Source organism: Heteronotia binoei, chromosome 3 (genome assembly GCF_032191835.1).
Source record: "Heteronotia binoei isolate CCM8104 ecotype False Entrance Well chromosome 3, APGP_CSIRO_Hbin_v1, whole genome shotgun sequence".
Classification (NCBI taxonomy): domain Eukaryota; kingdom Metazoa; phylum Chordata; class Lepidosauria; order Squamata; family Gekkonidae; genus Heteronotia; species Heteronotia binoei.
In genome coordinates this window covers 85791048-85818330 of record NC_083225.1, presented here as the reverse complement: position 1 = coordinate 85818330, position 27283 = coordinate 85791048, and the positions used below count along the sequence as shown (strand labels likewise).

The following is a 27283-nucleotide window of genomic DNA, read 5'->3' as shown; positions in this document are numbered from 1 at the left end:
TGGCGGTGTTCCTGCTGAATTGGTATGTAAATAGGCCTTGGAAAGATCTATCGAGGCCAGAAAGTCCCCTTTCTGTAGGGCTAGGAGGATCGAGCGCAAGGTTTCCATCCGAAACTTCTTCGTCTCCACCTTTCTGTTGAGCCATTTCAGGTCTAAGATTGCTCTCACATCCCCATTCTTTTTTGGGACGATGAAGAAGAACAAGTAGACACCCTGGGTCCTATCCTCCTCCAGCACCGGTTGTATAGCTCCTATATCAAGGAGATGGAGGATGGCTGACAGTATAAGCTAATGTTAGAATTTTTATGTTGTGAGCCGCCCTGAGCCCGGTGGAGTAGGGTGGGATATAAATCAAATAAAATGAAATGAAAATGAAATGATGTTTTTGAGGAAACTTGCTCCTGAGAACTTCCAGGAATCAGTCCCGTGGCATTGTCCTGAATTCTATACTGTAGCCCTTGGACACCGTCTCCACCACCCATCTGTCTTTTACTGTCTGTCTCCACACTTCAGCAAAGCGTTGGAGATGGCCCTCTATAGCCCCTGTGGGGCTGTTCCGGGCATAGTCAGGTGGCATTGCCTTTCCTTGGACCTTTGGAGGACTGCCCTTTGGCAGATCTGGAACCACGGGGCTTCTGTTGCCATTTCCCCCTATAGGATTTGGAGTAATTCAACGTGGAGTCCCTCCTTTGATCCCGAAAGGGCTGGAATCGTCTCTTATCTCTGTCCCGCTTTTTGGATGGGAGAACCTTCTTCTTATCCTTGTCCTCCACCTGGTAGCGCTCTAGGCCTTGGCCGAAGAGTAGATCGCCTTTAAAAGGGACCACTGCTACTTTGGCTCTTGCAGATGGGTCTGAGACCCAGTTTCACAGCCAAGTGTTCTGTCGAGCCATCACACTCGAGGCTATGGCTCTCGCAGATTGTTGCATAGCGTCCAGAGTAGCGTCCACCGCAAAGGCAGCAGACAATGCAATCTTCTTTAACTCATCTTCAACTTCCTTGGGCAAGTCTTGTTCCACCTTGGCTAATTCTGAAGCCCACAAATGGCTCTGACAGCCAAAGAAGCCGACACTGATGCCTGCAAAGAGGTGGCTGAAGCTTCAAAAGGGCTTGTTCAATCCTTTTATCCATGGGGTCCTTTGGTGTGCCATTGGCATCCAGTGGCAGAATAGAAGAGGAGGCGAGGCTGTTAACTGGGTTGTCCACTCTGGGCAGCTTGAGCCGTTTCATAGCCTCTGGAATGAGAGTATAAAACTTGGGAAAAAATGAATGGGTCGCCTTTGGTTTGGCTGGGTGTTCCCATTCTGCCTTCATTATGGAGAAAAACCCTGCTGGCAGTGGTACCAGTTGTGGCTTAGATATGGCCTTAGGAATAGTTTTCTCTGAACCCAGTGGGAAATCTGTTTCCTCTTCCTCTTTAAGTTTAGGGTCATAATTCAATTTCAAGGCTCTGATAATTTTGGGGAAGAGCCGTGAATAAATGTCAGGGGGAGACAGTCTATTCTGAGATGATTGGATTATCTCCTCTTCTTCCTCAGAAAGCTCCCCTTCTTCCTTTGAGGAAGATAGTTCTGAGTCCTCACAGTCTTCCCCCAGCTCAGAAGTTTGAAAACTTTCCACATCCATGCGTCACTTCTTTCTCTGGGAAGGGGCAGTTTCAACTTCCTTCTCCACCAGATGCTTAGCCTTTTTTGTGCATTTTTTAGACTTCAGCTTGGGGATCTGACTGGAATCCTCCTTGCTGGACTGTACTTCCTTTTTTACAATTTGTTGGATCCAGGCAAAGAGATTTGCCTTGGCCTCTGTTCCAGAGAAGTCCACTACTGAGCTTTCCATCTGGTCCTCTTGAGAGGGCGTGTCAGACAAGTCCAAATCACAGGTGTCTGTGTCCTTGGCCTTGGGGAATTTGGATGGGGTAGCCATTTTGAATTGCCCAGTCTGTAAAGAGAGAAGACACAAAATAGCCACCTTTCCCGCCTAAATTTTCCTTCCCCTTCCACGCCCTGCAGGCCCTATTCATGTCTTACTACTAGGCTGTGGGACTCCCCTTTCATCCTCTGGACCTCCTCTCTGTGTGGTCTTCCTTTATGGAAGTAAACAGCCTCTGGACTAGAGCTGGTGTGCTATCTAGAAAAACCTGGCACTAGTGACCCCTGAGGCTCAGTTATGCCAGTGAGAGGAAGGGGGGGGGGCACCCAGCATTCATTAAGGCTTCCCCTCCCAGGCATCCTTGTACAGGCCACCCTACTTTCCCCCATTGTCTGAACTTCCTCCTCCACTGGTCTCTGGGACCCTACCTGTTCCGTCAGGGAGGAGGAGGAGTTTGCCGCCATCCTGTCCGCCCTGTGCATGCTGCCGGGTCCAGACAGAGGCTTTGGATGCCTGTGGGGTCACCGCTGCATGCTGCCGTCTCCACCCCGGTCGCCTGCAGTCTCCGCTGTTTGCCACCATGTTCTGCTCTCCCCACCGTCGGAAAAACGGGTTGGGGTCAGCGCACCTTTGCCTCTGTACTCAGGGAGGCGTGAAGAAACTGCCGCCACGTTCCTGGGTCTTCTGGCTTCTGCCCGACTCCAGGAAGCTTGGGGTGCTGAGGGAAGCGAGGAGAGTAAGCTGTTCTGTCCCCTTCCTCGCCACTTTCTTTCTTCTTCTTCTTCTTTTTTTTGGTAAAGTTGAGCTAAACTAAGCTCAGCTGGCATGTCCTGCTCTGGAGGCAGGGCCAAGCAAAACTGAAAGCTAAGGGGAATAGCACCCCCTCCTGGAAGGAACTTGTTTGCTGGCCCTGCCTACGGAGAGAAGGAGCTACATTCCCATAGGTCAGGACTGACCCACTACGGGGACCACTGGAGAAACTACAGATCATATTGCAAATTTATGTTAGTTACTGGAGCATATGACAGAATTTCAGAAGAAAATCAGATTGTATTTCATAGATTACAGCCAATATTTCAACTGTGTGGATAATGAAAAGCTATGGTTAGTTTTAAAAGAGATGGGTGTCACAGCATCTGATTGTTCTGATGCACAAATACTTCAGACAAGAAGCTACTTTTAGTACAGATTATGGAGAAATTGAATGGTTACCAATTGGCAGATGAGGATGTACTTTATATTCCTATCTGTTTAATCTATACAGAACATATCATAGGGAAAAGTGGATTAGATTTAGATCAAAGTGGAGTGAAAATTAGTGGAAGGCACATTTAACAATTTGAGATATGCAGATAACACCACATTACCGGCAGAAAATAGTGAAATGCTTGTAAGAATTACTGATTGTTTAAACCAGGATTACAGCTGAACATCAAGGAGACAAAAATAATCACTACTGGGGAATTACACAACTTTGAAGGGTGGCAATTTAAATTGTTCAAGATTCTATGCTCTTTGGCTTTATCATCAAACAAAGGGGAGACTGCAACCAAAAAATTAGAATGAGACTGGGAAGGACAGTTATTAAGAAGCCAGAAAAGTTTCTTAAGTGTAAGGATGAATTGCTGGTCAAGTTAATTTATGCTATAGTCTCAATTACTATGTATGGATACATAAATTGGTGAACAAAGAAAGCTGACAGAAAGAAAGTGGATTCCTATGAAATGTAGTATTGGATGAAAGTTTTATGGATACCAAGGACTGCCACCCCCCACAAGAGGTAGGTTCTAGATCAAATCAAACCTGAACTTTCCCTTGAAGCTGAAATGACTAAACTGAGACTTTGGTCACATTGCAAGAAGACAAGAGTCACTGGAAAAGACAATAATGCCATGGCCCCAAGTTTGAAAGGCCTGAGCAAGGCTGTTTTGGAGGACATTAATTCCTAGGGTTGCCATAAATTGGAAGTGACTTGATGACACTTAACATACATACAAGCAGCTCACAGAGGCTGACTGATCACCAGAGCTCAATTTTTATTTTAAGTTTTTCCCACACAAATAATTGCTGTTTCACATGCACTGAAGAATGCCCATTCAAACTTTACTTGTGTGATTTACCTAGTCAAAGAAGTTACTTCATACTTTACAGAAGGATGGAGTACTCAACAGACCTTATCCCATTACCTTTTGCAACTGCTCTGTAAGGTATCAATGTTACTGATGTGGAGTAGGGTTGCCAATCACCAGGTGGGGACAGGGGATCCCCCGGTTTGGAGGCCCTCCCCCAACTTCAGGGTCATCAGAAAGCGGGGGTGGGGGGAAGGAGGAAAATGTCTGCAGGGCACTCCATTATTCCCTATGGAGACCGATTCCGATAGGGTATAATGGAGAATTGATCTGTGGGTATCTGGGGCTCTTGTGGGAGGTGTTTTAAAGTAGAGGCAACAAATTTTCAGCATAGCATCCAATGCCTCTCCCCAAAATACTCTCCAGGTTTCAAAAGGAGTTGACTAGGGGGTCCAATTCTATGAGCTCCAAAAGAAGGTGCCCCTATCCTTCATTATTTCCAATGGACAGAAGGCATTTAAATGGTGTGCGGTCCCTTTAAATGCGATGGCCAGAACTCCCTTTGAAGTTCAATTATGCTTGTCACAACCTTGTTCCTGGCTCCACCTCAAAGTCCCCAGATATTTCTTGAATTGGACTTGGCAACCCTAATGAGGAGCATCAGTTTGGAAACAATGGCCTGGCTAAGGATGCCTTACGAAGCTTCAGTAAAATATGAACTGGGTGATTCTCAATTTGCACCTCCCACTCTGGGCAGCTGGACTATATCCTTTTCTGTGTCTGGAAGCTTCTAGCTGTCTCAAATATTTAAGATTAATGTCCACATTTCCCATTTTTTTAGCATCATTCAGGTTGATAAAAGTGTGCTACTAATTGGAAAACAGACTAATATTACCTGAAGTGTAAGATAATCAGCTAAAATCTGGACTGGATGGTCAGAATCAGAGAGTCCGTTTATGACTGGGATTGAGGCTTCTTGTGCCAACAGTTCCAAATCTGTCTGTTTATATACTCGGGCCAGGATTGCATCTGTCATGCTAGACAATACTCTGCAGAAATGCAAAATAAATAAAAAAGTCAAGCCTAATAAAATCAGATTATCTCTGCTGCCTAGATAATTTCACCATATGTGGAACAATTAAAAATGTAAGTCATTTATATTTTTAAAAATCTCATTGTATAATCCATCATATGCAAGGAAAGGAAAGAACACATAACTCCTTATCTCCTTATATTTTGAATGGTTTAATGAGCAGCTTGTGTTTCTAAATAAATTGTATGAAAGAAATAATTTATTTAAAAGGAATTCCCCAAATGTACTCTACAACTTCACACTGGAGAATAGAAATCTAGGTTTTTAAAATCTATATTTGTTTAAAACCTGTGGAAAAACATCAGATGAGACGGGATTTATCATAATCCCAGATTTCTGTAAGAAACTGTTGTTGAGTGACTTCTAAAGTACACTGCCAGAATGTTATCAAAATGTCCCTTGGCTTCTTATCCAAACTAGGAAATGAAAATTTAAGCCTTAATATTTTTTTCAGGTCTGGTTGGTCCAGTGCCCACATCTTAGGCGAAACTAAACCTGACATTTAACAAATGACCACTTCAAGGACTTGCAGTCAGACAGCAGATCCCTTTGGGAGTTCAAGAGCCATAGAAGCCCAAATTGGAACATGTCAGTGGCATGAAGGAAGAAAAGGCTCGTCTTTTCCTTCTGCCATTTTCCAAACCTGAAATGGGCCCGTGGCTCTTGGGAACTGGGTTCCCACAGGGGACTTGCAGCTGCTGTCTGCCTGCAAGTCTCTATGGTGGGTCACACTTTAAACATAACATTTACTGTGATCCTTAGGCTCAAACAGCATATGAGGCCAAGAGATCAGTGATCAATCTTCCAAACTTAAAAAAAAAGATCTGTAGGCTCACAGAACTGTGATGGCTAATCTTTTCTCTTTAGACTGTTTTTGTCAAGAAAATTCATCCACTTCCCACATTTTCCCACATATAAGTAAGTAGATTTACGGAAACAATCTGATCTCACGAAAATAGACTGTGATGAAACATCATCTCCCCAAAACTGTACTACATTTACCACCGGATTTGCAATTCTCTGAGGGAAGGAGAATGCGAGCCTGTGAATAAACCGGACTCAGGTTTGTCACAAGCAAACTATTTGTGATGTGGTGCCTGAATTCAGCTTTAATCTCTAACTTGGCATCAAACTGGGATCTGGGACTGATCTCTTATCCTTTTTAAATGTGAATTGTATAATTGGAGAGGAAATTGGTTCTTCTGCTTACAGCAGAAGCTGGGTATGGTCTGTCCACAATAGTTGTAGCACCATTTAGAAAGAGAAAGCACCTTATGGAAATGGAAGAGTCACAGAATAATTACAAACCGTGCTGTGTCTGTGATGTTTTCATTAATGCCCAGGTGAATATCTTGTGTTGTGAGGAAACAAGGATGTCCACCAAGGAGAGCAAATCCTAAAACAGATAGAATGTTCAGTTCTTTCTGCTATTCAAACCATGTGTGACAAGTAATTCGTCACCACATTAGAGGAGAAATTCTATGTATTAAGCTTTTTCTGGCACAAAGCTGGCTGCAATTAGGGGGAAAGTTTCACACTGAATTTCTATCCATTTAACTATATTTCATGTAGTTAAAGGAGCAAGAGCCCTGTTTTACCAAGGATCCCCTTCCTAGGTGTAGACTGTCCACACCAACTCCATCTTGGCTAAATTCACTTTGGCAGCTATTTTAGGCACTACCAATACTTTGCTTTGGAGGAAGTAAGGGCATTCATCAGGCTATGCTAACGAGTATCCAACACTTTGGGCAGGTGACTGATTCACTGATGGGACATCTGTATGCGTTTCAACCCATCTTTGACGAAGGAGTTTCATAATTTGGGTGCCATGACTGAGAAGGCCCTCTCCTGGTTTGACACTTGCCTAACCTCAGAAGATGCCTACAGCAGTCTGGTAGGTCCATGTGGGAATAGCCAGTCCTTACAGTATTGCAAAATTCAGGCTTAAACGGAAGAAAACTGGGGAAACCATTAGGCCATTCAGGTTTCACCTTGATCACATCCCTTATGAATATACAGTGGAAGTGAAGAATAGGTTAAGGAACTGAAGTTGATAGAGTGCCTGAAGAACTATGGACGGAGATTTGTGACATTGTACAGAAGGCAGCAATCAGCACCATCCCAAAGAAAAAGAAATGCAAGAAAGCAAAGTGGCTGTTTGATGAGGCTTTACAAATAGCTGAGGAAAGAAGGAAAGTGAAAGGCAAAGGTGAAAAGGAAAAATTCACCTAACTGAATGCAGATTTCCAGATAAGGAGAGATAAGGAGGCCTTCCTGAAGGAACAATGAAAAGCAACAGAGGAAAATAATAGAATGGGAAGGACAAGAGATCTCTTCAAGAAAATTGGAGAAATCAAGGGAACATTTCATGCAAAGATGGCCATGATAAAGGACAAAAATGGTAGGGACCTAACAGAAGCAGAAGAGATCAGGAAGAGGTGGCAAGAATACACAGAAGAATTATACAAGAAGGATCTGAATGTCCTTGACAACTAGCAATGTGAAGGCCCAGAAAAAAAAAACGGAAAAATTCAGAAAACCCTCCCCCCCCCGTTTTTTCCTGAAGCCTTTTTTGTTTGTTTTTTTCGAAAAATTGGAAAAATTAAAAAAAAGAAAAGAAAATTATTATGGAATGTTTTATTTTAACATGATGAATAAAATATTTTAAGACAAGGTGTTCAAATATCTGCCAGATCATTTCTAAAAAAATATGTATGGTATCAGGTTATTCTAATTTCTGTGCACTGAGGACAAGCAAGTCCTAGGTCATGCCCATTCATTGAAACTTAGTCCTAAACTCCCTTCTATACACTCCCCCCCTCTTCAATTATTTTTATGAGAATGAGTTTTTTTAATTTTTATTTAATACTGTGGAGAGGAAATATGAATCATTCTTACTTCTGGATTTTTAAAAATTCTGACTGTTTCACATAAACTAGTAAACAATTTAGGAGATTGTTGCTCCATTTGTTACAATTACAAATAAATATTATTTTAAAAGTAAATTCTATTTGTAATAATTGTTTGGATACATTATATTTTTAATATGTTAGTTGTGATAATTTCATGCCAAGTAAAATTGTCCATAGTCATATTTTATGCTCCTAAAGCAACAGAATGACTTTCAATCTGGAAAAGAAAAAAGAAGTGCTAATGTAGCATTTTTTTCAATTTTTCCGAAAATTTCTGTCCCCCCCCCCCCAAAAAAAAAAACCTGAGGGGTTTTCCGAGCTTCAAAATTTTTGGAAATTTTACATCTCTACTGACAACCATGACAGTGATATTGCTGACCTTGAGCCAGACATCCTGGAATGTGAAGTCAAATGGGCCATAGAAAGCATTACCAACAACAAAGTTAGCAGAGATGATGGTATCCCAGAGATGATGGTATCCCAGCTATTCAAAGTCCTAAAAGATGATGCTGTTAAAGTGATGCAAATGTGAAAACCAAAAAGGATCACGGTTGTAAATTACTGGTAACGCATTCAAATTATTAAAGTGTATAATTCCAAAAACGTCTTAAAAATACATTTAGCACAAAGCTGGTAACATCAATTTACACAAGTGAATTCCTATGTCTTCAAATTGACTCGGCAAAAACCCGGCGAAACTGGAATCATCAGTTCAAAATATGACAGATTCCACCACAAATCATTTCTACACTTTATGAGGCAATCACAGTGCCATTCTTCAGAGATTGTCAGTGCTGCAAGAGATAAACCCCCATTCCATGAGTTGATCATGGGGCCGCAAGCTGGAGCTGGCCGTTTCACCCTGAATTGCTTCGTCAGATGTTCACACCGGGGTCTTGCAATATTTCATATATTCATACTAAATACGTTCAACATTCTGAGTCAAGATTGCTGGGAGGTGTTATTGAGAGGTGCTGCCTGATAAAATGGAGTACCCCAGTGCCTGGAGAGATAGTAGGTCTCCTATTTCTGTTAAACAAAATGGAGTCTGACCAAAAACAGGCCAAGAAAACACTCCATCTAAAAAGGTGGAGTGGACCCTGCAAAGAGCTTCTTCTGGTTGGCGCCTGAATTCTGTCTGGAATGGCTTAGACAACTGGAACTGGTTTTAGATATTGTTGTTTTAAATTATTGTATAATTTAAATGCTGTTTTAAACTTATTATATATTGTATAATTTTATTGAACTTGTTGTTAGCTGCCCTGAGCCTGCCTAGGCGGGGAGGGCGGGATACAAATAAAATTTATTATTATTATTATATTATTATGTCTCTCAGTAAAATCTCACCTATCCCACCCCCCCTCCGCAACACCTCCGCCCAAACAGGATGCATAATAACATGGGAACTGCTGGCAAGTATTGTTCACACCCTAATCCTCAGCTACTGATCAATCAGCCATCTCCTTGGCTCTTCCTGAGACTCAGTTTCTCTTTGTCTACTGCTATGGTAATGTTTGACATCTGGGCAGATTCTTTGTTTTCTATGCTTGCCTCTCCCCAGGGGTATCTTTGCTGAACAGCCCAAACCATTAACACATCCTGACCTTTTGTAACCTATTGGGAGGACATTACTAAATCAGCCCCACTGATTATCCTGAAAATCCATCCAGGTGACCAGAGTCTGCTGTACTCATTGGCTTAAGGTGGGCACCCAATCAGCTACCCAGAATAGACTAACCACTGCCCACCACATAAGCCAGCCCCTTTTCTGGGTTGGTTTCACCCCCTCCAAAGATTATATACAGGACTGCAAGCCATGCTCTCTCTCTCTCTTCCTGCCTGGACACCAGGTAACCAGATTGTTCCCCTCTCCATTACCCTAAGTAAAGGGGGTGTCTCTCAGTCATGGCACATGGCCGTGCATGCCTTCATCTTCAAGGTCCCAAATGGACCTCTGCACACCTGGAAAGGTAGTATGCCCTGTGTGTCTTCCCTTTGACTCTGCTATATCTCACCTCTTTATTTCTTAGGTCTTGTGTCTGTGCTTATATTATTTATGTGTAAAGGAATGATTGTATCGCAACACCTACATTTATTTGAGTAAAACATTATAAAATACAATGGCTTGGACTATTCTTTGCTGAAAACCCGAACTCCGTATTATTGAAAGCAAAGATACTCACTCCTAAATTCGCTCTACCAAGTCTCTTAGCTAATTTCCCCATTAAAAATAAGAGACTTAAAAGCATTGCCAGTAACAAATTGGTGTTCGAATGGCGGGCATTTACTGAACATCTGGATTACATGAGTGCACACATGTCTTTCAGTGCTCAGAACGTAGAGGGAAGGTATTCAGCAGAATACCTCCAGAATTTGGCTGTAAAGACTGATATTAAAACAGTGTGAATGTGTGTGAGTGAATGGCTCTAGTCCAGCAAATCTGTCTTGTGGGCTGGCCCTCCCCCTTTCACCTCTTGTAAGGATCTTTAGCAAGATGCCCCGGCTATTCCACAAGGACTGCGGTCCACCCCAATCCATGAGTATAGTTCGAACACAAGTGGCTAAAGATCCCCAAGTCCCTGGCCGCCCCCGAGGCCTTCTAAACACAGCTATTTTGTGGGTGGAAACCAGGCTGGGATCTCTGGTTAGGAAAACCTGCACCAACACACGTAGGCATATATAAAAGACTGTTAAAGCTCTCTCTCTCCCTTGTAAAGTGCACAGAGGTGCCCTGTGTATTTTTGTTTCTCCTCAGTAGGCAGGGAAGTGCTAGGAGAAAATCCTGCCTGGGCAGATTTTTCTTGTGTGAGTAGCCACCAGTGGTTCACATGAGTGCAGTAGCAGAAGGCACCATGATGAGAAAACTGGGCAAACTGGATAGATGGTTAGATAAGAAGGGTGAGAGCCCATGGGAGGAAGGCTCCTTTAAAGGGTCAGAGCCCCTCCAAATTCTCAGAGATGCCTTTGAGGATTTTTTGTGACAAATCCAAACCTGGACAGGCTAAAAGGGTTTTGTATGGAACCTGGGGCCTTTTTATGGCACTTCAAGACAGTGTGTCCTTGATAACTAGGCTCCAGGATGCACATGAACACAGCAAAAAGGAAAAGGCCAGGTTGGAAGAGATAGAGAATTGTTGGCATTAAGGAAAGAGGACAGAGAAATGGCTGTGCTGAGGGAGGCAAAAGAAAAGGAGATAGCTGCAATGAGGGACAGGCATTCTGCTGAGATGGAAGGAAAAGATAAAGAAATAGCCATGATAGATGCCCAATTAGAGTTAGCACGTCATCAAATACAAAGCCTGAACATGGAGTGGGAGACACGGTTAGAAGTTCCAGAGGGATCTGGAAGCAGATTTTGAAGATCAAAAGGCAGTCCTGACTCAGGAGCTGGAGCAGCTCAGAGGTGCTCCACCATTTTGACTCACCAACAAAAATATGAGGAGCTGTTGGCACAACACAGTGAAGCCAAGAAGCATATAGAAGAGTTGCAAAGGGAGTTGGAAAGCACGGAAAGGCTAGCAAGTTTCTAGTTGACAAGAATGTTACTGCTTACGATGAGACTAAACATTACACATGTAAAGCAGAAATAGAGGGACTTAAAACTAAATTAGAGACAGACTGCTCTTATTGCAGTCATAAAGCCAAAGCATTTGTCCACTGAGGGCATAAGGGATTTAATCTCTGATGACATAGCACTCCAAGATGCCCAGGCCACATCCCCTTCTAATCCAGATGGGAAGCCAAAAACCTACAATCTTCCTCCATCCACCCCCATAGAAAGTGAGGAGGAAGGAGTTCCTTTCATAAAGGTGGTGAATACCCAGACAGCACAGGACAGAGTAACAACTCAGGAAATAACTGAATATGTTCCCTGGAAGCTTAAAGAGCTAAAAATCATTGCAGAATCCCTTGGGCCCTTAAATAGAGAAACAGGGATCAATTGGATGAATAGAATAGTCATATTATATCCCACTGCCAATGGAGCAGATTTAACTCGGGTAGTCCGGCTGTATGCCTCTGAAGCTAATTTGGCTGCCATAGAATATAGAGCAAGTATCAGAAATCTGACAGCACTAGACCAAGTGGGTTGGATGTAGGCTTCCCAAATCCCCTGCCTGGGCGGGGGACCCCTGATTTGGAGCCTCCTCCCCCCGCTGGCCAAAAATTCAGAAAGCGGGGGGAATGGCAGCCCTTCCCACCCAGCCCTGATCCCAGCAGCTTCTCCTCTCCCGTTCCCACCGATCCCCAATGCTTCTCCTCCTCCCTTCCCTTCCCTTCTCACCTCGATTACAGCAGCTTCTCTTTGCCCCTCCCCTTCCCACCCAGCTCTATCACAGCAGCCGGAGCTTTCCCAGGCTGCTTCCTGCCCCGCCCCAAAGGACCATGTGCCTTTGCACCTCCGGAGGTGGCGAAAGGCTTCAACTTTCTGTGTCTGTGTCTGTTGCTGAAATAAGCTGGCTGGTGAGTAGAGAGGGCAACCCCCTACATCAGAGTTGCGAGAAGGTGTGTGTGTGTGTGTGTGTGTGTGGAGAGGGAAACATCTTCATTATTCCCTATGGAAATCGTTTCTCATAGGGTATAATGGGGAATTGATCTGGAGGTTTCGGGGGCTCTGGGGGAGCTATTTTTTGAGATAGAGGCACCAAATTTTCAGTATAGTATCTAGTGCCTCTCCCCAAAGTACCCCCCAAGTTTCAAAACGATTGGACCAGGGGGTCCAATTCTATGAGCCCCAAAAGAAGGTGCCCCTATCCTTCATTATTTCCTATGGAAGGAAGACATTTTAAAAAGTGTGCTGTCCCTTTAAATGTGATGGCCAGAACTCCCTTGGAGTTGTTATGCTTGTCACACCCTTGTTCCTGGCTCCGCCCCAATGTCTCCTGGCTCCACCCCAAAGTCTCCTGGCTCCACCCCCGAAGTCCCCAGATATTTCTTGAATCGGACTTGACAACCCTAGTTGGAAGAGAGAGATTATCCCACTCCTATGGCCAGGAAATACTGCAGACTGCTTGTATTACACAGAAAGGCAAGCCCCAGGACAGAGCCCTGAAGCCTATGTAGCCAGGAAAAGGTGCCTGGCCATCCTTGCACAGAAAGTCCCAAAGGTTCAAGGGATTTATAACTTTGATGATGCAGACTTTAAGAAGTCTCTTTACTCAGGCCTTTATTTGCAGACCAGAGAGGCTTTAGATCATCTGGTCCCTGCAAAGGAATCATGGCTCAATCTGACTGCAAGAATTACCTGGGTGACTGATTTATTCCGGGAGGCTGGAGCCCTTAAGGCACCTCCCAAGAAGTCCTGCAGGGAGCCAGAGCCCATCCAGGCAGTGACACACACTCACAGCAGGCACCATGCACAACACAGGAATAATAGGAGAAGCCACTTGGCTCACTGGAATCAAGCACAGAATGGGCATGGGAAAAGAAGCTGGAACTGGAAGCACGAGAACAATGGCCTTGGTTCCAGCTCCTCTTGTCATCCCCATCTTGCCCCAAAGTGCCATACAGGGATTCCCCAATGCAGGCAGACCTGTGATCCTAGAGAGACACAACCAGCCTTTATAGTCTGTAGGGTATAAATTGCAACTTAAATTGCAGAAAGTCTCAGAACAACCAGCACATTCCACAGAACAATCAGCACAGTCAACAACCATCTTCCTTATCTTCACACCCCTTCCAACCCTCCCAGCAATTAACACAGAACAATGGTCACATTCAACAGCCAGTTTCCTTATCACTACCCTTCCAGGAAGCCCCACCAAACAATGGGCACATCCACAAACCAATTGCCCTTTCATCACACCCCCTCCAGCCTAGAAATAGCAGCTCTCCAGCAGCCCTGGCCCCACTCAATGCACAGCAGCCAAGAAGGTCAGAGCGCCTGCTCCGGCTGCAATGCCACTGAGGATGTTCTCCGCAGCTGAGAACAAAATGTCTGGAAGGAAAACTTTCTCCAGTAGAACACGGCACTTGAGCCCAAAAGATTCTACAAACCCTAAATTAAAAGTAGTTTGCTCCTTGGGAAGACAGCTAAGGCAAACCTGGGGAGTACAATAAAAAGTAGAGATATCACCCTGCCAACAAAAGTCTGTCCAATCAAAGAAATGGTATTTCCAGTAGAAATGTATGGCTGTGAGAGCTGGACCATAAGGAAGGCCGAGCACAGAAGAATAGATGCTTTTGAGATGTGGTGCTGGAGAAGAATCTTGAGAGTCCCTTGGACTGCAAGAAGATCCAATCAGTCAGTCCTAAGGGAAATCAACCCAGATTGTTCCCTGGAAGGTCAGATGCTGAAGCTGGAGCTCAAATACTTTGGCCAGCAAATGAGAAGGGAGCACTCATTGGAGAAGATCCTGATGCTGGGAAAGACAGAAGGCAAAAGAAGAAGAGGATGGCAAAAGATGAGATGGCTGGACAGCGTTACTTATGTAACAAACATGAATTTCAGCAGACTTCAGAGGATGGTGGAAGACAGGAGGACTTGGTGTGACTTCAAAAAAGCCACACACACACACACACAAAGTTTAAAGAGCTCCTTAATTCTCACCAGCAGATGGCACCATAACCATTAGTTTTGAAGGCCTGTAGTGTGCCTGCAGGACAATATTACACCTAATGAAGAATAGAGTGCATTTATTTTTATAAAGAAGGAAATATTTATTGCAAACCAGAGATTGTCTTGATCCAATAAAAAATAAGGACTTTTAAAGTCCCACTGATTTAACAACACTGGCTAGACTATATCAATTGCTTTCCAGTGTCACTTGTTTTTCTTTGTATTTACAATCAAAGAGATTAGATTCAACTATCAATGGCCAGAATTTGGAATAAAAAGCTATGAAGCAACTGGTTATTTGTTTTAAATCTGGATTTTTTTTAAAAAAAGAAATATTGTACAGTTCATTCAGGAAAGTTTACGATCACAATGTTGGTCTGTATTCACCTGTCTCTGTAGATAATCTCGTTCTTGTGCTTCTTTTCTCAAAAATCATTGTTAAAGATTTTCCTTGTAACAAAGGCAGGTACTGAAAGACAAGAGGGAAAGGCATTTTTTGTCATATTAGGTACCCACAACGACCATGGAAGATCTATTTGCTTTACACCTTATGATAGATTACTCTATCATCAATAATTACAAAAGTATCCCTCTTTCTGTCCATATGTGTAACTCCTCCAAAAATAAAGCTAGGGATCTCAAAATTGACCAGAGGCTTCAGCGTCAGAATGGGAGCTGCTATGCCAAATGTGACAGGAACTGGAGCATCCTGGACTGCATAATCACCAGATTCTCCCCTCCCGCCCCCACTGTCAGCTCTTTGCAATGGAAGTCATTGTTGTCTCTGGAAGGTTCTGCTCATCAGAAAATATAGCTGAGCATTTGACAATTGGCCACCAAGTTCAGGATGATGATAGGAGTTGCATTGCAATAAGGAAGGGAACTGAGAGATCCTAACATGGATTATGTGCAAAAGGCTCCCAATGCAATTTGCTACAGAAGGTTCAGTTGTCTAACAGGAATAACATCCAAAAATAAAGCTAGTAGCCTCAAAATTAGTTATGGGCTACAGGATAGTAATGGGAGTTGCAGTGCTGATTAGAGAATGAATTGGGATATCCTGACTCACATCATCCCAGAGGACCCCTCCTCCCCCCAAAAAAGCAAACAGCCTTCTAGAACAGGGTTTCTCAAACTTTTCTTTTCCGTGGCCCAGTTATTTCTACACTTCTCCTTCGTGGCCCACTAAAATTTGGGGGTGGAGCCAGGAGACTTTGGGAGTGGAGCCGGGAGACAGGAATTATGTCATTTCCTGTGGTGTCAAGGACCAAGTGATGTCACTTCCGGGGCACACTGAACCAAAACTCCACCTTTTCCTGTGATGTCACTTCCGGGGACTCCCCCAAACCTGCCTCTTCTTCGGAAGTAAATTAATTTTCAGAAAAATCTCTCTGAAACTCGTGCTGAGCCAAAATGGGGATGGAAAGTGGGCGGTCCTCTCTTTTCACCCCCACACCTGCATGCACCTATCTGTTTGTGTATTCTTCTCCAGCTTGCAAGCACTCCTAATGCCCATGTTCAATTGCCTGCACCACCTACACATCCCTTCCTCAACAGCACTGACCAGTGTATGCAATTGGGAGTGCTGTTGCCATTGCCATCAGGAAGGCCAGCACTGTGTACCACCCACACTGGGCCCTGGCAGCTGCTCTACCTCAAAATATGCTGACACATTTAGTAGGCCCTTCTGTCAGCTGCTACCACTGGAACCCTGCCTCAAGGTACAACCAAGTTTGCTTGGTTTCAAGAAAATCTTTCGACAGCTATTTTTCATACTTTTCTTTGGTTGAAACACGGGAAATTGCTGTGAAAGGTAGCAGAGAACTGTATTGCAATTAATGAATTAATTTCAAGTTATATGAAGTTCCTACCAGCTTTTCTGCAGTTATTCCAAAAAGGATATTTATGAGGGGCTTGCAGCTTTTTACTGGCTGTGTTTCTCATGTCTTTAAAAGCAACCTGTTGCGCAGATACTTAGCCAGTGAACTACTTTCATCCTTTTTAATATCTACAAGAGGAGTTTAATTTTGGTGTCAGACAGCTGTTAAAAGCAATACCAGTAAAATGGTGCCAAGTTCATAATACCATCTCTTCCAGTGCTGTTGAGCTATACCACAGTAATCTCCAATAATCTCTTTCTGCCCCACACCTCTTACTCTCGCTCCCTCACACAGAAATCGCATAGAAGGCCACCTGGCTACAACTGGGGGTGCCAACTTTCATTGGCAGAGCTCCTATGTCTGCAACAACAGTATGATGAACAGAAAAGTTTCATCCAGTAAAAAGGGAAGGGGAAGGGGAAGGGGAAGGGGAAGGGGAGGAGGAAAGGAAAGGAAAGGAAAGGAAAGGAAAGGAAAGGAAAGGAAAGGAAAGGAAAGGAAAGGAAAGGAAAGGAAAGGAAAGGAAAGGAAAGGAAAGGAAAGGAAAGGAAAGGAAAGGAAAGGAAAGGAAAGGAAAGGAAAGGAAAGGAAAGGAAAGGAAAGGAAAGGAAAGGAAAGGAAAGGAAAGGAAAGGAAAGGCATAAACATAAGAGGAGTCATGTTGGATCAGGCCAGTGGACTATCCAGTCCAAAATTCCCTCATACAATGCCCCAAAAGCACCAGAATGTCCACCAGTGGGGTCAGGGCATTAGAAGCCCTCCCACTGTTGCTTCCCCCCCTCCCAGCACCAAGAATACAGACAGAGTATCACTTGCAGGGAAAGAAAGAAGGGATGGCAAAGAAAAAAAAAGCCTTCCTCACCATCAGATGATCCCAGCCAGCAAAAATTCTGCCCAGGGGTCGTTTGGTAAAAAAAAAATAGCTACTGGACAGCCCACTCCCCACCCCTCCCGGCTGAAAAAAACACACACACCCTTCTTTGCCACCCAGGCCTCCCGGGGAAATCTCCCCATGAAAGCTCATATCTTGAAGAACACTTCATGGTTCTAAAGTGCCAGTGGATGCTAGCTTTTCTCTCAAACGCTGGGAGTGGGGAAGAAGGAAGGAGAGGCAGCCCAGCTCCTCTCTGTACAACAAAGAGACAGGGCAGGGCTAGCTTTGGCTTTTCTTGTGACCCAGTAGTGAGGCTTCTGTGGCCCAGTACCAGGTCACGACCCTGCAAATGGGAAACATTGTTCTAGAGTATGCTGATAAAGCATTTGCTAGCATTTGCTCCAAATTAAAAAAAAAAAAACATTGTTGAGAGGATGAGAGCATTTCTGCCATCAAAAGGAACGGCTTGCTTCTAAATAAAAATATTGTAGAGAACAATTTGCCAGCAAACTCCAGAAGGCTTTCTGCATCTGGTTAAAGAAGAAGTTCAGGACTAGTTTAAGCGCCTAATAAAAATATATACACTTAAGTGGTATTGAGTGGATGAGAGAACTTGAAGAAGAAGAAAAATATGCTGCAGAAGAGCAGTTACATTGAATTGTTACAAGAGGCTGACAACTCAGAAAGAAATATGTGAGAATGGACCTTTCTTGTGCTGTTGTAATGTATTATATAGTTTTTCTAAAAAGGATTTATTAAACATTGTTAGCCAGTACATCACAGTGTTTGTTTCTCTTATTCGTTGTAAATTGACCTAGAGACATCATTATTATAATAATGTTTACAGTTAACTTTGCATGCATTTAGCTTCTTCAGAATATATATTTCAGTAGTGAACATGCTCACACTTTGCTTTTGTATTTTACTTTTCAAGGAGTCGTTTAAGACTGAAATTCTTGAGACAAGGTGTATTGTAAGACAAAATATTACTAAAACAGCTCATATATTACTAATAGATCACTAATATATCTCCTGCTCCCAAAGAAGTTACATAAACTAATTTAGCTCCACTCTACCCAGGATGCACCTATTGTAACTCCCAAGCTTCCATGAGATCTGGAGCAAGGTTGCACAGTTGTATGAATGGGCCACTTGAATATCATCTGCAGTTTTGTTCCTGTGAAACATTATCTGATCTAAAGGTGAAAGAAGCAGACTTATTGGTTACTATTCTCTGACCATTATAAGAATCTCTTATTTTCCTCTGTTTGTAATTTAAATGGCAATTAAAAGGGTGGAAAAATAGGATTTATTTACATTTGAAATCTGCTATCTGATAAAAAATAAAATATGATTGAAAACAAAAATAATCGATAAGCATGTCAGGAAGCTCAAAATATATTTCCATCCAGGTATAAACAACAACTAATTGTCTTTCATTGCCTATCTAGACATTTTTATTTCATTTCCACCCCCACAAGGAGCTCATAATGCTGTGTATTATTTACCTCTCTTCAGTTTGACCTCAGAACAATGCTGTGACTTATAGCTGAGTAAGAAGAATGGATCCTATGAATACTTAACTAAAAATGTCCTGTAGAATCCAATGAGACTTATTTCCAAATATGCATGCAGCCTAAAATCTGTAATTAGTTCTTGATACAGTAAGCATTAATTTGTAAAAGCACATGAATGCTTAAAAGATTTAAATAGCTGTAGTAATCTCCAAGAATAGCAAAGCTAGTGTTAAATTAAATCTAGAGCTTTTCACAGAAAAAATACATATATAAGGCATGGGAACAGAATTCATGTGCATTGCATACCTCCTGTTTATGTTTGACTCTTTCTTTCAGATCAGATGCCACCCAAAGTAAATATTTGATTTCATCTGCTGTATAATTTTGCAGAGTCAGAAGATCACGACCTTTCAACTGCATGCAAGTTTCAGTTGGGTGCCCAAACCTGTACCTTCTAAAATGACAAAATATATATCACAGTTCACCATTTGATCTTGGAAAACAATCAATGCTACATCATCAGTTATGGTTGGTCCCAAGCTGCACGTGGCCAAAGATGATTGTATACTACTTACTGTTCATGTAATACAGAGTGCCTGATAAGAAGCACACCCCAAATCCCTGAGTAGACATTATGTTGTGATATGTACTTCAATATACCCAGAGGTGAAAATGTGCAGGGACTGATAGATATAAAGGATTTAAAAAACATTCTGCTATTGACTTCCACAAGACAGTTTTACTGAGGATGCAGCTGAGGCGGGAGCAAAACGCCTCTCTGCCTGCAACCCAAGTTTGTAATATGTACATCCACACAGTTGCTGAAGCTTGTAAACATGTGCATTGCCCAATCTACACAAAACTCTGTGTAGTGTGTTCTCCATGTATCCAAGGTGGGAATGGCAGAAATGTAATGACTAAAAAACAGTTACCAACTCTGGCCTGAAAAGTTCTTAGCAATCTGAGGGAGGGTGTTTGTGAAGGAGGAAATTGAGGGAAGGATTATGGTATACCATAGAATCTGCTCTCCAAAGCTGCAATTTCCACCAGGACAGCTGACCTCTGTAGTCTAGAGATCAGTTGTAAATTCAGGGGAACTCCAGGTCCCACCTGGAGTTTAGCAACCATACGGGGCTAGGGTGGTAGTGGTAGTACTAATAGCATCAGAAAAGGAACCAGGGCAGGGACACATAAATAGTGCAGCTTTGTTCTCAGTAGCTTTTATCTTGTTCAAAGAAACAGAGCTCCCAACTAAGGATTGGTAACACTACCTGAGACTGCTGTCATATTAACAGCATTTCAATAGCTGGCTAACACCATCTTTGCTGCCACTAACAAATTCTCTATTCATAATTTACCAGATAACTGAAAATGAAATAAAAATTAGTAGAACAATTAGTGGACCCCTTCTCCCCACCCCACCCCGTTTCTCCTGTGGGCTATTTATGGTTACTCTGTTCCCCCTGCTTCTGCTAAATTCATCTGATCACATCTATGTCAGAAATGAAAAAGCTACATTTTTTCCCCTTCAGTATTGCATAAAATTGTAGAACAAAGAATTGTAAACAGAAAGCAGAATGGTAATAATACCTTTGACAGTGTTACTGTAGAATGAATTGATTCGAATTTTGTGGTTTTGGAATGCTCCTAAGCAGAAGTGGCAGCGTTTATTCTTTTTCAGAAATTTGGTGGGCTACAATTTGGACTAAATAACCCAGGATTTCTCTCCCAGCTCAAATATATGATGTGTTTGGATTAAACACTTACCGAACACATTGCCCCAGATGCATGTTGATCTTGTTTGCATTTCCAGAACTGCACAGGAACCTAAAATTAAACAGCATATTTATTCAGTGCTATAACCCTAACTGAAGTTATAACGGAATGCTTTTCCTTGCAGTGAAAGGGCAAAGGTAAAACGGCATGAGACCTTGTTATCTTTACCATTTACCTGAGGAACCTGCCCAAGGCTAATATATGTCACCTTATGCAAATACTAAAGATAAACATCGTTAGGCGGGCTGCAAAATCCATAGATTGTGTAATTAACAAAAGGGTAAACTAGAATGAGACAGTAAAACCCATGGCCCTATTTAGACATTTACTAGATGTCTTTTCCTCATGGAGGAATCTTTTTATGTCGCAGGTACAATGCAATCCTAATTGTGTATACACAGATGCAAATCCATCAGAAAAGTGTTTATGGTTGCAGCCAAGCCACATATAATGCAGGCACTGTCACTGAGAGACACCCAGTTCAGATATCCTCCCCCCTTATCAAGGTAGAACCATACAAACCACTAGGGTTGCCAACTTCAGCTTGGGAAATTCTGGAGATTTGAAGGTGATGCCTGGGAAAGGCAGAATGAGAGGAGAGGGAGGTCAAAGGGGATTTGATACCACAGAACAGGGGTGTCAGACATGCGACCCAGGGGATGGATCAGGCCCTCAGAAGGCTCCTACCAGGCCTGCAAGCAAGTCTGCTTCCTTCTCCCTCTCTCTTGCTTCTTTCTGCATCACAGCTTGTTTTGCCAGGCTTGCTCAATCACACAGGAGCTACAGAGCAAAGCCACTATCTCCATTGGCTGAGGATCCTCCCTTGGGGAGGGAGGAAGAGCTTGCTTTGCCAGGCACAGCAAAGCTACTGAACCAAGCCTCTCTTCCTTCTTTTGGCTGAGGCTCCTCCCTCTCCTGGTCCCCAGCAAATAAAGACCCAGAGCTTTCTTTGCCCAGTTTCCTGGATCCCATGGGAGAGATACAAAAAAAGCACCTTTAAGACCAACAAATGTTAATGTTTTAAGCTTATTTTAAGGGTTTTTTAAATATATATTTAAAGGGTTTTTTTTAAAAAAAAACCTTTGTGTTTGGGTCCTTTGTAAAGTTTATATCTCTGCTACCTGCTATCCTGGCATTAGATTTTATGACACATATGGTCTGGCCCAACAAGGTCTCATTGATGTCATATTTGGCCCTCGTAACAATGAGTTCAACACCACTGATGTATAGATTATGTGCAATCGCTTTCCTTAGGGCAAATTATGGGCCAGTGTGGTCTCCATTATTCCCTATGGGCAAGCATGGTCTTCATTAATCCCTATAGACAAATGTGGATTCTTTATTGGCAATCATGCATAGCCTATGGGCAATCGGTGTCTTTAGGTCAAGCCCAGTTTCCACTATTCCCTATAGGTAAGCATGAATTCTCTATTGGCAATCATGTATAGTCTATGGGCAATTGCTGTCCTTAGGTCAAGCCTAATTTCCATTATTCCCTGTGGGCATGTGGGCATTCTCTGTTGATAATTATGTATAGTCTATGGGCAATCACTGTTCCTAGTTTTAATACGTCCCCAAATTAAAACATTTTAGACTCCCAAATCCAGAAAACAGTTTCCAGAACCCTGGCAGAAAGCAAAAGCTTTTAACAACTTATGAAGGAAGGAAAATATGCAGACTTACGAAGGAAATGTGCTTGACAGCATAGTTCCACGCAGAACAATAAAAATGCTCAAATCGTTACTTCTGCCTTTTCACTCTCGTTTATTTTATTCCTCTTTATTTTGGTTTATACTACTCTCTCTCCAAAATTTGCTGAGTAGGTTTCCAACCTGAAACAGAACCCTAACACAAAAATAACTTCCATGTATCTGTCGGCCTACGCGCGTATTAAATGCAATCGGGAAGTCCCCGTTGAGAACCATTAAGACTGAAACTCCTTGCCCGGCCATGTTTTGACAGTCGAGGGGTATATCTCTATGGTTGCTTGAGGTGACGTTCTGCACTAGCATGCAAGGAACTCTATGATCCAGCCAGCCACCGTTGCTAGTAGCAGGAGGTTTGTTTACTTCCGGGATCTCTGGCGCGTCCGGCCCTGTCTGCCTCCGCGGTTCTTTCCCCCTCCCCCTGTCATGGGGGAGGCCGAAGAACAGGTGCCCGGTGAGTTCCCCCTGCAGGGATGCTGACTGGTTGGAGACGGCGACTCTCTCCCTCTTCCGCGCTCCTCTGCCTTCCCAGAAATGCCCGCAGATGGCGGGATTTCCATCTCATCCTCTCTGCCTTTCTCTTTCTTTACGTCTTGACCTGCCTTACTTGGCGGGGTGAGGGAGAACCAGTGGATCTGCTTCAGGCTCGGGGAACTTTCATCTCGAGCCTAACTAGGTTTACTTGGAATTAAGCCCCATTGACTTGAGCGAGGCTTACTGTCAAAATCTGTGTTTTCGTTTTTAAAAGCCCACTAGAGAGTTCCAAAAGAGTAGCTATGTTAATTTGCAGCAGCAAAAGGAAAATGGAAGATGCATGGCATCTTAATAGCTAATAAAACTTTGTTCCAGCAGAAATTTTCTCAAGTCACTCACTTCATGAGATGCATTCATACATTTGACTCATGAATATTTATTAATTTGGATTGTTTTTAAAGTGCAGTGGACTCCTCCTTATTAGGCAAGAGATCAGTAGGGACGTTCACATTTCCCTAACTTTTAATCTCTGCTGGTTTAAGGCTTGTTGTGAACTCCACCTACCGCACACACACACACACACACTAGTTCATGCTTTCTCTCAACCTTCTGGTCTCACAGTGTGTTCGCAGTGGCACTTTTTTGCCACTTGCAAAACATAACTTATGAGCTGAACAACTTTGCTGTGTCTCTAGCATTGTTATTATAAATCTGCTGATTAACAGGCTGGCTAGCTGGCTGGTTGACAATTGTGTGGGTGTGTATACACGTGTGCACATGTGCTAGCAAGTGGGTCATTGGGAACTCTGTCTTCAGTGGCATTTACTTAGAGTCCAAAAGGGTCATTGTAAGCAGTTTTGCTTGCTCTTTCCCGGACCTGGAGAGAGCAGGTAGGGATTGCCAGCTGTAGGGAGGATGTACACTTTGAATGCTTGGATCATTAGAACTCTGTGAGGTCGATCTTTTGAGTTGCAAAGTATTCTGACTTGAGGTTAAGCAAACCAGTTATTATTGCTCTGTAGCAAATTGTGGAGGTTGTATTTGGAAAAAGCATTACGAAAATTATGTGGAAGAAGGCTTTATACATTGTTTTCCCCCTAAAAGGAATTGTTTTCATCCCCTATAAGAGTATAGCCTAAAGGAGTTTTCATCCCCTATAGCCGCCCTGAGCCTGCCTTGGCGGGGAGGACAGGGTGTAAATTGAATAAAAATATAAATAGGAGTAGCTTTCGAAATTTTTGATAAAGCTGTAAGTAAAAGCAACCTTAGTTTGATTACTAGATGGAAAGGATTGTGTGAAAAATTCATACTGCCAAAGGCATTTTATACTTTTTTTTGGAAATGTGGTTTGGCAGTGCTACTTCCCACAAGCTGATAGCTTGTTATTTAGGGGCCTATTTTTAGAGCAAATATATCTTTACAGATAAGTGAGGAAGACTGATCAGATCTGGAACCTGTCATCCTGTACAGTGTGTGTGTGTGTCACTCAAATCCACTTTGGAAAGTCTCTTTGAATTCAGGTATAAATGTAAGTTCTATCCATTTTTTAGTTTTATTTAGACCTGCTTTCAGGATGAAGGTTTAAACAAAAATTTTATTTTAATTTTAATATATTTTTGTTCTAATTTTGTTTTGAAATCAGAAAACAAAATGTTTTTTTTGTTTTTTGTCAGGTGAAACCGAGTGATATTTTTTGTCAGGTGATACCATCATAGAAATTGAGGGCTTTTTTAATGAAACAAAATGATGGCTGCATCTGTATAGGAGAGCTTAGAACAGGGGTGAGAGCTTAGAACAGGGGTATGCAGCCTTCGAGGTCACTTGGTATGGCCCTTGGGGATTGCTGGGCCAAACCGAGCTATGTGGCAACCTCCCTGGAGCTTGGCTAGCCGGTGAGGATCGTGGGGCCCAGCCACACTGTGTAGCAACCTCCCCAGGGCCAGGCAGGGATCACAGGACCCAGATGTACTGTGCTGCAGCCTCCCTGGGGCCTGGTGGCCAGAATTGCTGCAGAGCCTGGAAAAGTTACCGTCACAGTTCAGTTTGCACTTGATTATCCCAGATGGTGTGGCCTAATATGCTAATATTAGGGGATGTTGTCTAATATGCTACTGAGTTCCTGCTGGGCTTTTTCTACAAAAAAGCCCTGGACCTGTGCATTTGCCTAGGGCGGCGGGCCGGGTGTGTATGTGTGTGTGTGCCAGATTAGGCTCTCCCCACATGACTTCAAATAGAAGAACAATTATTTGCATTAATTTTGCTGGCCTGAATCATTCTCCCTTGGCAGAGCACTGTTTTTTAAGTTGATAATTTTTATGGCCCGTGAATGGTTATAAATATCCATATGGCACTTGGCAGAAAAAAAATTCCCCACCCCTGACTTAGAACATAGGAAAGAAATTCAAACCTCAAGACTTTTGGACGTTTTGAGTAGCAAACAAATGAGCTGGATTATTACATGAAGTGGAATTTATCAGACTAATATTTAACCAGTTTTCTTTCTTTTAGTATCAGGTGCTATATTCACGTTTGGAAAAAGCAAATTTGCAGAAAATGTTCCTAGCAAGTTTTGGTTTAAAAGTGACAAGCCTTTACTTATATCATGTGGAGATGAACATACTTCTGTTGTTACAGGTTGGTGTTAAAGAACTTGTTTTCCAATATCTGCAATTTGGAATCAGTGGTTTTACTGCTGCCTTTTAGAAGCATTACTGCAATACTTTTTCTTGAAATGAGAAGTGTTAAAGGCTGTTATCTTAGGTACATTTACAGCCCAATCCTCCTGAAGGTAGTCTTAGATGTCTCATAGAAGCAGTTATATGATGGATGAAGCATGAGGGACTTGTACTTCCAATGTGTTCAAAGTGAAAATATTGGGATACCAGTTCTAGATGCATGAAGAATTCATGTATATACCCATATATTTGCAAGTTACACAGGAAGTACCAAAACATAAGGGACAGAAGACTTACAGTTCTTTTTGCGCCACTTCAGTTTAATATCAGAAGGTATTTTGAGATGTGCTGCACTTTATGATAAACTAAGGTTGGCAAGTGGCTTGGGTTCTGTCAGAAATGCTGGGTGGTGGAAGGATGTCTGTCAGGAAAGCATAGCTTCCTTGCCTCCCCCTTTCTGTTTCAGTCCCACATGGCTTCCAAAATGTTGCTCTTATGGAAGGGGGAGCCCTAGGAACAACATGAGGGGAAGTGTGAGGTCTGCAACCACCCCACTTCTGTCACTGGAAAGCTTATGTTTATTGTTGTAGATTAATGTCAAGAGCAGAGAAATTGCTTTGGTGTAGTGAACTGAGAAATGTGTCGTCTTGTGTGATTCATGCATAACCTACATAGATATTTTTTCTTAACAAAGCAAATGTCCAGCACAAAGTAACTTCATTATACTGGAGTATTGGAAAAGAAATAAATTGATGTGGATTATTTTCTTTGGTGTTTGTATTCTGTAGGGAATGGTAAACTTTATATGTTTGGAAGTAACAACTGGGGACAACTGGGACTGGGAACAAAGAACACCATCAACAAGCCAACATGTGTGAAAGGTTTGTCTCAAATTATATGGCATTTTAGAAGATGTTCAATTGAAAAAAAGTTCTCTAACGTTACTCTGGATTTCTGGAGATATTGAGGAGACTTAAAATCTTACATCACATTAAGAATTGAGGTCATTGGCAATCTATGATCTTTTTGCTGTGTCTATGAAGTCCTTTCTGAAGATGTACTCCATGACACTTGATGTTTCCTGTGACTTAAATGCAGAGGTGTAAAAGAGTAAGTTTTGGTTTATTTTCTGGCAATGAACATATAAACAAAGCACATCCACTCTGTTTTCAGAGACACTGAAAGAAACATTTAATGAGACTTGTCCATCTTACTACTGAGAGATGGTTATATAATTACTGTAAAGTAGTGATATTGAACAGACTGAATAAGTTTTAAATGGCATTGTATTTTTAATTCATAGCTTTAAAACCAGAAAAAGTAAAATTGGCTGCCTGTGGGAGAAATCATACTTTGATTTATACAGGTATGTAACTTACATTGTTATGGCAAATTCTGATGGAGGGTAGATGGGTTGATGTGAATTTCCTGCATAAATCTTTAGTAGTGGAGAGGCTTTTAAAAAATCAATCCATCCATCTACTTGACTAATTGCTTATGGCCTCTCTTACTACTATGTAACCATAAATACAGTAGTAGTGCTAAGTCTGGAATCTTCCTACAAGTTCCTTCACTAGATGCCATGGTTGCAATACTGCATACAGTTCCATTGGGTGGAAATAGGAGTAGGAGCTTTGCAGGATTATAACATATAGCCACAAAAGTCTGCCATGAAAACGTTGTGAAAGCAATGTCACCCCAAAGTTGAAAACGACTGGTGCTTGCACAGGGGACTACCTTTACTTTTAACATATAGCCACAGTTTAGAAGGGACAGTAAGCATGTTTGCAACAGAGAGCATGTTTTCACTTTCAAAGAAAAAAGTCCCTGTTTTCAGTGGTAGTTTCTGCAAACCACAGGGAGCCAGTGTTAGGTCTGCACT

General features: G+C 42.5%; 2 protein-coding genes across 3 annotated transcripts in view; one reads left to right on the top strand and one right to left on the bottom strand.

Annotated features, from left to right (window-relative positions):
• The window catches only part of OTC (ornithine transcarbamylase), a 48042-nt gene extending 25525 nt beyond the window's left edge, over positions 1-22517 (bottom strand). The window contains exons 1-7 of one of the 2 annotated variants that reach the window (XM_060234119.1): positions 22230-22517; positions 21069-21121; positions 20538-20597; positions 19077-19224; positions 14887-14968; positions 6340-6427; positions 4834-4987 (exon numbers count right to left, since the gene is read on the bottom strand). In XM_060234119.1, the coding sequence (XP_060090102.1) occupies positions 4834-4987; positions 6340-6427; positions 14887-14968; positions 19077-19224; positions 20538-20560 (495 nt within the window). In that variant the 5' untranslated portion in view covers positions 20561-20597; positions 21069-21121; positions 22230-22517. Of the gene's footprint in view, positions 1-4833; positions 4988-6339; positions 6428-14886; positions 14969-19076; positions 19225-20537; positions 20699-21068; positions 21122-22229 lie in introns of those variants that run through there. The other variant, XM_060234118.1, reaches the window with a different exon arrangement.
• A 53-nt stretch (positions 22518-22570) lies between these two features.
• Positions 22571-27283, top strand: part of RPGR (retinitis pigmentosa GTPase regulator) — a 50427-nt gene continuing 45714 nt past the window's right edge. Inside the window, exons 1-4 of the mRNA XM_060234116.1 lie at positions 22571-22706; positions 25235-25360; positions 26190-26282; positions 26705-26767. Coding sequence (XP_060090099.1) covers positions 22571-22706; positions 25235-25360; positions 26190-26282; positions 26705-26767 — 418 coding nt within the window. The remainder of the gene's footprint in view (positions 22707-25234; positions 25361-26189; positions 26283-26704; positions 26768-27283) is intronic.